Source organism: Carassius carassius, chromosome 28, assembly GCF_963082965.1.
Source record: "Carassius carassius chromosome 28, fCarCar2.1, whole genome shotgun sequence".
Classification (NCBI taxonomy): domain Eukaryota; kingdom Metazoa; phylum Chordata; class Actinopteri; order Cypriniformes; family Cyprinidae; genus Carassius; species Carassius carassius.
The window spans coordinates 15,059,355-15,071,205 of record NC_081782.1 but is presented as its reverse complement, the minus strand read 5'-3'; the positions used below and the strand labels follow the sequence as shown (position 1 = coordinate 15,071,205).

The 11,851-nt window shown below is 37.9% G+C and overlaps 1 protein-coding gene across 1 annotated transcript in view; it reads right to left on the bottom strand.

Annotated features, from left to right (window-relative positions):
• Window positions 1-4,365: 4,365 nt before the first annotated feature.
• LOC132108055 (mitochondrial import inner membrane translocase subunit TIM50-like) overlaps window positions 4,366-11,851 on the bottom strand; it is a 31,383-nt gene continuing 23,897 nt past the window's right edge. The window contains exons 7-11 of the mRNA XM_059514524.1: window positions 11,575-11,679; window positions 10,143-10,241; window positions 5,411-5,567; window positions 5,216-5,322; window positions 4,366-5,129 (exon numbers count right to left, since the gene is read on the bottom strand). Coding sequence (XP_059370507.1) covers window positions 5,031-5,129; window positions 5,216-5,322; window positions 5,411-5,567; window positions 10,143-10,241; window positions 11,575-11,679 — 567 coding nt within the window. The 3' untranslated portion in view covers window positions 4,366-5,030. The remainder of the gene's footprint in view (window positions 5,130-5,215; window positions 5,323-5,410; window positions 5,568-10,142; window positions 10,242-11,574; window positions 11,680-11,851) is intronic.

Genomic DNA, 11,851 nt, shown 5'->3' with positions numbered 1-11,851 from the left:
GAGTGTGGACTATACTCCGTGTGTGCTTTTAAATACAGCGAGAGTGGGCGTGGCTTATGCGCAGCTCATAAATGTGCTTTATTGGATTTAGCCTGTACTTGATGATCCCCTGAACATCATGACGGTTTAACTTCATTTTATAGTCAAAGATATTAGAGAACAACATAAACTGTACATACACAGGCATTTGGAAACTTTACGAAAGTTAGTTAATGTTGACAACAACCTGACATTAGTTAAATATTAACACTGTTATCACTTTATATAGCTAACATTTACAAAGTGGATTCAAAAGCCAAATCATAATTTATTGGACATTGCTCCGCGTCGTGTTCCTGAACTTTATAGGAATACAATCTGAATTTTTTTCTAAATATATCTGGGGCATAATTAAACCTGTGCCTATTGTCAGATATTTAAGGCTCTGCGTTTTTATGTCAATTTGAACTAATTATCTTATTCTTTAAAACTACGTTGGCTACCACTTTGTGTTTTCTACGATGTCACGTGCCACACACATTTTGGTAAAAAAAAAAGGTTTTTCGACACCGATCGCTGAAAGGGGGTGTTCTTGGGTGGAGGGGATTTGTACATCCCCTTTAATTCAGCCCTAAAATCTGTAATTGTTCTGACGCGTGTGAGTCGTTAAACCGGCAAGAGCTTTATTGTGCCCTGGAAAGATCCGGAGGGCTCTTTTGTTATCTTGGGTTTGGATTGTGGGTCTTTGGTAAAGAGGCCGAAATGGCGGGGGGTTGCGCAGGGCATTTAAGATCGCAGATAATTGCTTTCTAGAGTAAGAGTGTGTGTGCATGTAATAGGAGGGGGCTCTGGCTACAGCTGTATGATAATCCTTGCACCTGCGCACTGTGTTTGCGCTTTGCTTTCTTGAGATAGCCTGTATATTTAGACTACACACACACACACACACACACCTTGTCACCAGGACACGAAAATATGCATTATAGGATGTTTTCTGATTTACTGATTTGTTTATTATAATTTAAAAATTCAATTTATTGTATAACTTTCAGGTTTATTTGTCAAGTGCTCTGAATTAGAGCACGCAACAGCAGTTGTTGAAGTAGGCTATGCGAGCAGAAACTCAAAATTAACAATTGCAGGTAGCCTATTCCATTTGTGAGTTCGTTAAAGAAAGAAAGCTTCTGTCGCACTGTACCGGGACACGTTAAGGGGAGACACGCGCGAACAATGCGCAGCGTTCCAAACTGTTGCTTGTGCTTTAGTGATTTTCTATTGTGATTCTAATGAGAGCAGCGCGTGCCTCCGCTGGCCCCATCTTTACCCCAGGCACGCTTTGCCCACTGGACGGCACCATATGATTAGGGGGGTTAAGAAGGCCTGCTATTGTTCATTTATTGTCGGACAACTATTAAGACAGTCTGGTTTCTTGGCTTCTGATGAACACAAGGAAGAATAAACGAGAGTTATTATCAGTGTGAAAAAGAAAACTGTCCCAGTAAATAAACAAATCGTGGAGTTTGGTTGAATAACACACTTTATGCATACAGCTATGTAATTTAGTTTTTTTTAATATACCAACCTATTTGAGTTATATTTGTATATTTGAAGAAAAAAAAACATAATTTTAATTATTAATTTCCTTGTTCAATCATGCTTTATAGTGTTATCATCTTTTGGTTGTGTTTTATTGTGTATTGTGTTTAGCTGCATGTTTTAGTTATTATTATTTAATCAAAACAACCCAGCTGCAATTTATATTAATTGGAATACAGTACATACAAAAAGAAAGTCACAAAATGCATTAACTTAAACTGTTATATAAACTCTAACAGATATACCTTTCTCGTAGACCTTCTTACAAAAATAAATAAATAAATAAATGTTAATAATAATAATATAGGCTATCATAGGGCATATATAAACCTACAACAATTATATTTTTTGACCTGCCTGGCCACGCTCGTATTGATGAGCGCTATATGGGGTAGGCTACATGTTCAGCCAAATAGGTGCTGTGTGCTCATTATGTTCATTCGACAAGAGGGTGATGAGGCGAAAGTCACAAAATCGATAGCCATCTGGTTTAATCGAAGACGCGCGTGGTGCATCTCTGATGTTTCCTGATATAGGTGGATGGTAGATCAAACTTTCACGAGCTTCCTTTCCCCCAGGGACATTAATAAGTGTAATAAAGTCACCACAGTAATGGCTTCATCGGCTTACAGAATTAAGCACTAGATGTTTTGCTTTGCGCGCCAGTGCTTAAACACTTTCCCATCCACGTGTCTCACATCCAAACGGTGTCATAGCCGTCGCTTTCGCTGGAATAAAGCGTGTCTGTGAGCGGGTGCTAGGAGGAGGAGGAGGAGAATTGGCACATGGGGGTGAAATGACACATGGCGACAGTTATGGTGAGGTGTTAGCCAGTGGCAGAAGGCGCATCCGTACATGTGAATTGGTGTTCCTCTGCCAAGGTGTGAAGCGCGACACGCGGTGCTCGGCGCAGAGCGGTTCCCAGGATCCCTGCACGTGCGCGGGGTCCCGAGGCGTCACTTTATTTGCATGTCATTTGTTCACACCTTTGGGAAACAGTCTTTTGGGGTTAAACTATGGCCCTGGCAAATTTATTTAACAGGTCAGCGCAAACACTTTGTACTGATGTTCTAAAGTTGAAATCGTTTTCCTCATCAACTGGCGTTGGGAACCTATATTTAGCCAACTCGGGACAGGTTCCTTTTAAAATGCATGAACATAAACATTTTTATGATTTACAGTTCTATTATAGTATTGGACTGCATTTACAGTACACAACATCGTAATTTGACTGAATTACGTACTCATATTTGCGAACGAATAACTTATGGTTCTTTTTAGTGAATCAAACACATACAGTATGATCAATAGTGCGATAGTTTGACTCCCGAGCAAATGACTCTTCAGAGTCGGTTCTTTTAAATGAATCATACAATAGACTTACAGCATGGATCTTGACTCTTACGAACCGGTTCTTATAATTGAATCAAAAACACTTAAATCGGCCGGAATTATTAGGCTACTTACTAAAGGTCGTCATATCCATATCTAAATAATGTATTTGATAAGGCTCATCAGGCTTTATTGTTGATATTACAAAGTTTAGTTAAAAATATTAATTGTTAATAGGCTATTTTATATAGATTCATGAAATGTCACCACATTTCTGTTTAAATGTTTTCTGCCTCGTGTCTCCAAAAAAGCAAAACATGGTGTGGTTCTGCAGAGGCCAGCAGAGGTTACACTGAGGCCATAATGGCACGTGTCCTCTGTCAAACGCAAAGGTGTGAAACTGACAAAAGTTTAACACCTCGCATTCTGTCTCTCAGTTGCCTCAAATTGCGTGCGTTCTGAAGCGTGCAGCGGTCAGAAAGGTTATCCGCCTTATGAAGTTAATAAAATGGATCAATTGATTTAGTACTGGATTCTAATTTACTGGATACAAACGGAGGAACACAAACAGTCTAAACAGGTTTGAACGCTTTAGTTAATATTTGTTAATAGTGGTACGCAGTGATTTCAAACTCATAACCCATCTAATATTTTTGGAACAAATGACACACTAGAAATATCACGAGTTAAATCCAACTGTTCAATTTTTTTTATTCTGTTATAAAAGAAATGTTAAATATTTTATTTAAAGCCAGAACTGAATGACATTTTTATATCAAAACCCTTTGCCAAAAAATGGCAGCAAATTACAAGATTTGTCTCATTTCAACATTGTTTCCCGAAATAAGTGTTGCATCCACTCAATAAAATCACGAACATTAAACCGTTCACATTAATTTCTCTATAATGGTTATATTGATTTATTTTTTAATACAATGCATTAGTTGTATATATATATATATATAAACTGGGCCAAAATAGTGCACTGGAAACAAAACAAAATTAATGATTAATAAATACAACTAATGCACTGTATTAAAAAAAATCAAGTTAACAAACACAGTTCTGAGAATTGCAAAATATCAACATAGAATTCTAAATAAAAGTCATAATTAAGTGATATAAACAAAATTCTAAGAAAAAGTCTGAATCATGAAATATACACAGCTGCAAGAAATGCAAGAGGTAAACACAGAATTGTTTAGTTTCTTTCATAATAATAATAACTGTATTCCTCAGAATTGTGAAACAGGCTTCCTTAACATTGAGTGTTGCACTTAATCTACAGTTTCTTCTCAAAAACACCTTATATAACTATCTGTCAAATTATGATTATTAATAAACTAAAGGACAAGTTAATAATTTAAAGCATCATCATAGTTCAAGCTGATTTGCTCTAAAGGAGACCATTTAAACAAGAAAATGGGTCGATGACAAACCATTGCACACACACACACATTACATTATGGTCTGTTTATTGGAGATATTCTGGGTGTTTCACAACAAAAGAAATACAAAGAACATTCCACAAGAACACCCTCAGACATGATTGGCCATTTCTGTCTTCAAGAGAAATAGCACCAGATTGAGCTCTTTATCCGAGAGGTTCTCCTCAACACACTGCAACAGTGTCACCATGACAAAGGCAGCACAAACACAAATCCAAGGTTTTGCATCATGTGCCATGTGCTGAGCAGACATTTTCAAAGTCTAATATCCAGCTTTTGCCTACAGCATCAGTTATGGGTTTGAAATAGAATCTTCTTGATGGAAACATTTGTTTTTCAATTCACATTCAAGTTATTTGCTCTTGCAGAGATAAGGGAGCCAAGAAGTGGATAGAAACTGGTCCAACCACTCTGAAACAATTTTTATTCAGTGAGATCATACATTAGGGCACCATATCTGTGTCTGCTGTCCAGGAAGTGCTATTTTCCACAGGAATGTAATGTCTTTTGGAAGGTAGCATCTCTTTAGATGTTTTTTCCCACACGTGCCCTTCTGCTCCCGTTCTTCCCTCCCTCCCACAGACACTGTCCACCTGTATGACTATGACCCTCATCTCAATGGCTGGTCACAGTTCAGGTGGGACCGTATCAGGTGGGTGTGAGCAGGACGAGTCCTCACTGCTGCTTCCGGGACCAGAAACGACCTGCGATAGTACCTAAAGAAAATCCCTGTTTCTTCTGTTGCACAAGCTCCGAAAGTCTCTGTTCTTCTTCCTGTATGTGCAAAATATTTATGTTGCATTATTAAATACCAATAAATATGGCATCTGACAGTTGAATAGAGATGATGTGATGAGTACCTGTGCAAGCTGTGCTTGTCTTCTTTTGAAGGCTTCAATGGGGTCTTCCTCATGGTTATAGTTTTCTAGTACTGAACGCACATCCTCCACTCCGCTGATGGCTATAGCTATAGAGATCAAATGATTTGTACAAATGAACAATGATCCCACAACTCCAATTTGCCCAGAACTCTTCTCTCACACATGCATACTCACTTTTAAGGAAAGCAGCCAAGTCATAGAGCGTGCGATCCTCTGAGTTGCCATCCCACTTGCGCAGCGCCAGACCATTGAAAGGCTGCAGACCGAAGGCCTCTCGCTTACAGTCCACCACAATGACTTTAGAGGAGTCTCTGTTCAAACAAGACACGTCCTGCAGGACAAACAATTAGTGTCATTAGTGAATACCATTCAAGCATATGCACCATATTTACCAATTTTAGTTATATATATAAAAAAAAAGGAATTTGGAAAAAGGTTTTAAAAGATGTGTAAATTGTAAACACAAACCTAGATTTAAACCTTTAAATCTGTATAAAAAAAAAAATATTGCAATGAAAAAGCAAATTAGACAAATTCAATGAATATGTTTAAAAAGTTAATGATTTTATATTATAATAATAATTTAATATAATTATATACTTGATTTTTACTTGATAAATGATAAATCTAGATAATGATAAAACTTGATAAATATAGAATATAGATTATATTAAATATATGAATATATTTCTATTGTTTGTTTATAATTTAGCACCATGTCAGCTACCACAGCTTTCTTCTCAAAAATAAGGAGCAAAAACAAAGAAAAAAGGTACATAAATATATATTAATAACAAATCCTGACCCTAACAAATGATCAAAGTTTCTTTGATAATATATACATTGTCTCACTAAAAATGGTCTCACTTTTCTCAAAAATCAATCTAAAAGAAGGGAGGAGTTAAAACCATCACAGTTCATCAAAACATGCTCCAAACTAACATTTTAATTTAAAATATATATAACAAACAAGAAAATTATGAAGGATATAAAAATAATATTTTATATTTTACCAATCTCCTTGCTATGTTTCTGGACGCTGATTGTGGTTATTACTTTGCTGTCTATGGAAGGGTCAGAAAGCTCTCAGATTTATTAAAAAATATCTTAATTTCTGTTCCGAAAGATGAACGAAGGTCTTATGGGTTTAGAACGACATGAGGATGAGTAATTTATGTCAGAATTTTAATTGGGTGAACTAACCCTTTAAGGATATAACTTAATAAATCTATATATATATATATATATATATATATAAAATATTACTATGTTTAAATTCCCAAAACCCCTCTTACATGTGATAAAATCATTGTAACGCTCTGCCTCTTGTGGACTATTACTTCAAGAGCCCTGCCATCTAGTAAACTAGCTGCAGTCTACTTATCCCAGCTATACATACAAATTGAGGTTAAATGTGACCCTTCTCACCCCTGAACGTTTGTGTGTCACTGATGCGAACCATATTTACACCTATGCATTTGTGGAGGGGTGCAAAGACTTAACACCAGCCCACTGGCCCCAGCGCTCGCCCACTCCCTCACACACAAACACACACTCTCTCCAAGCCAGCTGTCTCAGTGGTGTTCCTTCATAGCAGATGGACAGGGACGCTGCACTCTCTCTATCACTGAGGTCATCAGCATCCCCCTGAGGGACCGAAAAAAAAGTTGCATGTGCAAAAGAGATGGAGGGGCCCTGAAAGGAAAGCCCTTTTGACAGCAGCACACTCCGTAGCATTTACAATAAATTACCGGCATCTGCCTCCAAATGAGGGATGCCCTGAAACCCACCGGGAGCAAGAGTGTGTGTTTCACTGTATTTATTACGAGTGTATGAGCGTGCATGTATAAATAATGAGATTTTTATGGATTATAGCAACACGCAACCTTAATGGCTTCTAAATCACATTCAAAATGTGAAACCTAATGGTAATTAGTAAGTTTATGTAGCTAGTGTGTATGTATGACCAGAGCCGTGTAACGCAGCTGGGCGTTAGAGTGTCATGTTGCCGAGTCTCTCCAATTCCCCAGGTAAAACAATGAAGCACGAGCCGGAGGAAGCGTGCCGCTAACTATACACACGTGCCACGCTACACACCTGCCAATCAAAGTATGTCCCGCCCCCTTTCTGTGTTGGGGTGGGGAGCAACAGCATCTACTGGTGTCATATCTGTACCAAACGGTTCACAGAAAAAGCTATCTTGAGAAACTAAGCACAGTTTGTTTTACTTGAATACCAGGGAACCTTCGTCATGCATCACTTAAAGCGATCAAGTTCATGCTGGCCCAAAATGGAAAACATCATGACTGCTTTTGCAATCAGTCTTGTCATGGCACCAGTTTTCTTCAAACTTCGCATTGTTTTTAGTAAGTGAACTAGTTGTTAAATCAGTTCTTTAGAAGACACACTTATCTGACTTTGTTTGCTCCTTCCCTCACCCGCTCCTGAGAGCCAGATGGGAGGTGAGAGAGGTGGAGAGGAGGGGAAGCGGAGTGAAACATGGGTTGGCAGAAGGTGGATGGAGAGAGTGCTGATGGGGGTCTGGTGGACAAGGCCAGACAGGCAGTGGTGAAATGTGACCCAAGTGAAGACCTATTGCGCAAATACGCATGCATACATTAATCTCTGCTTGTGTATGATTACATGCAGCTACGAAGTATCATGAATGTATTAACTGCAAATAATTTCGGTTCAGCACAAATAATGACGCATTACATTCAAAAACACTGTTAAATGTATTCTTTAGCAACTTCAAAAGCAAATTAGTATATATTTGATCATACTATACATTATAGGGTTGTGCCGATAGACAATAGTATCCGCATTTTTACAGTGTTGCACGTTATAACCAATCACACTGATTATGCTGAGATTATGAATCCAATGGCCAATCAGGCATTCAGATGATTTATCACTGAAACATAAGTTTTGTTGTTCAAAGCGCACTTGCTGACTGAATTCAGCTCGCAAATTCTCATCATAAACAACAAAGTGCAGATGTACGTGCAATGTAAGAATAAGAGGTTTATTCATCATACAGTGTAGACAGCTTCACTGATTATAACGGGAGTGTTTTTTAAAGTGCATGTACTCGTGCTAGAAAGACAACGTTCTTCGGTAAATCTAAATGTTCTTTGCTCGTTTTCTGTAGCTGCATTTTGAATAACTGAGGAAATATAAGAATTATAATTACTAACTTGCATTGTTTTTATGAAATTGTTATTTTAAATGCAAAATCACTTTCCGACAAGTAAATAATTAAATAAATAACCACAATAATATTGTGTATCCACGATCTCACAGGCTGACGATATGACAATATGAAAATCGAGCATATCTCCCAGAACTAATACTAGTTTTTTATATTGATGTCGATTATACTGATTCACAAAAGCCGTGAATTGATCTTTTCTGGTATTTACTTCAGCAATTATTTAACACAAGATCTGATTAATGTGAATATTACAGGCCTGTGGCTCTTAAAGGGTTAGTTCACCAGAGAATAAAAATATGTCCATCTTCTACTCACCCTCATAGCAGCCTAGTTCAGAAGACGTGAAATAAAATGTGTGCATACCTAATAAAACATCCCTCACACAGCTCTGGGTGGTGACTAAAGGGCCCATGTAGCGAATCCATGCGTTCTTGTAAGAGAAATATCCAGATTTAAAATGTAATAAAAACTTTTTTCTCACTTCTGCTGACTGTTTGGAACCAGAAGACGTGCAGGCAGATGATGAAAGATGTACACGTCACGAGCGCATCTCTGGAAAATGTAGGAGAAAAGGTAACAGTTTTCTTACTTTAGCAAAGAAAAACCAGTCTCCTCTTGGCTTATTTCGAAATCCTCCTACGTTTTTCTTTACAATTCCTCGTTTTGTGCTTCTAACATTTGAAATCTGGTTATTAATCTTACAAAAACGCATGGATTCACTACAGGAGGCCTTTATTCACCTCCCGGAGCCGTGTGAGGGATAACAGGCTAAAATCAACTTGTTCTTAGCAGACCTCCTGAGAAAGGAGCTGTAAAAATATAATGAGATGGTTTTCGGTAATTATTCCGCAAACATTTATTCTGAATTTGAATTTGTAAACTGTAATGCAAATGTAAAGCGTTGTGCACCATTCATAAGCCTAATGAGGAGAAAGCTTAGGTAACGATGGACAGTCTAACGAAAAATAAAGGAGGGGGCAGAAGGTTAATGAGCCCTGAGAAGAGAGACGGGGGGAGGAGAGAAGGAGGGGAAGAAACTGCTATTGTCTTGGGCTGTTGAGAAAATAAAAAATAAAAAGCACATAGCAGTGGGGAAATCAATGCGCGAACAGAAGGACGGCATGCAGAAGAGACACGGGGGGCAACCCGCCATAATGTTGCCCGGGTCACTCAGGAGAGGGGGCTCACGGGGCGGGATCTTGAGCAATAAGATCAGACCATACTGTATTACATACACATGGAGGAGTATTTTTACTCCTTTACTCAAAACGATTTGTAAGACAATAGGAAGTTAGCAAATGGTCGTCTGTGAATCAGGATTGCAGCATTTTGAAACTTCACAGTTCTATGAATGGATTTCCCCAGAACATGTGCACTTTGGTAACACCAAACTATCAAAACACTGTATAAAAAGACATTACAAATGATGGTCAAATGAGCAGCATCTATCTAAAGGCAAGGAAATATTTAATTGTTTTGGGACATATGGCTCATCTCAAATACTGTGACTCAAAAGACTCACGGCCATGTAGGGGTGAAATACCAGACAGCTGAATTTTATTACGGTAAGTGGTGGACATGGTTTACAGGAACAGAGAAGTGTCCTAAATACTGAGAGTGAATTTGCACACATCACCAACAAAGCATGATATCGAGAAGTAGATTTATAGACAAACAGATTGTGTTTTTTACCTTAACATGGTGGCCCTCCATGTAGCGTGTGGCATCTCTGAAGAGTCGGTACATAACAAATCCTTGAGGGTCTATACTGTCAATCAAGGGGTACGCCGTCTGCTCACACACAAACATACTGTGTGTTAGGAACTCAATATTGTGTGTGCAGGAATCGTTTTAATGCACATTATGAAATGTTTTACAAAAAGAGATGCAGTTCATCCAAAAATTAAAATTTGATCTGAACATCTTGTCACCCTCAGGCCAATTCTGTAGACAAGTTTGTTTCTCCATTGGAACAGATTTGAAGAAATTCAGCATTACATCACTTGCTCACAAATGGATCCTCTGCAGTGAATGGGTGCTGTCAGAATGAGAGTACAAACAGCTGATTAAAACATCACAAAAATCCACAAGTAATCCAGTCCATCACTGAATGTCTTCTGAAGTGAAAACTGTGTGTTTGTAATAAACAAATAATTAAGTCATTTTAACTTGAACCCATCACTTCTGGCAAAAATACGGGTCCATATTCCATGATCCCTGTTGTCCCCTCACAAAAGAAAAATTAATCAACATCTTTGTTCAGAAATGTTTTGGACTGTTTTCACTTGTAAACAGTGTTTGAGCTGTGCATATTTCTTTCCTGATTCAGACAACACAACTTTTTCACTGGAGAAAGCATTATTATGGATAGAGGACTCATATTTCAGCAACGTTTTGAAGATGGATTTGTTTCTTACAAACAGTTTTTCTACTTCATAAAATGCTGATTGAAGAACTGTAGTTGTGTGGATTACTTGTGGATTATTGTGAGGCTTTTAATCAGTTGTTTGAACTCCCATTCTGACGGCACCCATTCACTGCAGAGGATCCATTGGTGAGCAAGTGATATAAAACAATGCAGTGGAATCATGATATCACTTCTTGTATCATATTGATCCATCAAATATTGTCAAAAGCAAATGCTAGTTGCTCTAAAATGTAAGCAGCCCATCAAGACAGTAGATTGGTCATTTTTACATAGCTGAAAAGCTGAATTGACATTCGCATGCATTAGAATAAAACACAACAGCAGCAGCACCAAATGGCTCTTCAATCAAAACAAAGCTCATTTGCATGACTTTACAAGTGTGCCACACCGACACAACAACAGACACACACAAACACTAGCGGACTAAAGCGGAGCACAAATGTCTCACTGATGGCATCAATTGGGAAACATTATATTTGAGCACAAGACTGTGTGTTTGTAGAATCAACAGACAAGTAGGTGTGCCACTGTACCCAAAATAGCATCTATTGTAAGCGGGCTCAATGTTCAAGCAGGGTTCAAGAAACTTTTCCTTTTAACTGCAATTGAAACAGTGTATGCAAAAACAAATAACAAGCACTTCACACTTGCATTATTGTGGTAAACAGGCAGTCCTCAACCACCATGGAGACTCACCATGCCCGTCTCTGATGTGAAGATGACTATCTCATAAAGTGGGGCCAGTTGCTGGAAGAGGTAGTCTATGCCAGACCTCTTCTTAAATCGCCAACCTGTGGCCAACTAAAGGGAGAGAGGAGATCCAGAAAACATTATAACACCATTTAATAAATGTTCTTTACATGTTAATTAGTGTTTAGAATAAATGTTACATAGCAGAATCATTTTCATTAACATCATTTTAATAGTTAAGAATTTATTTACATTAATTTTCATTATAATATACATTTTATTA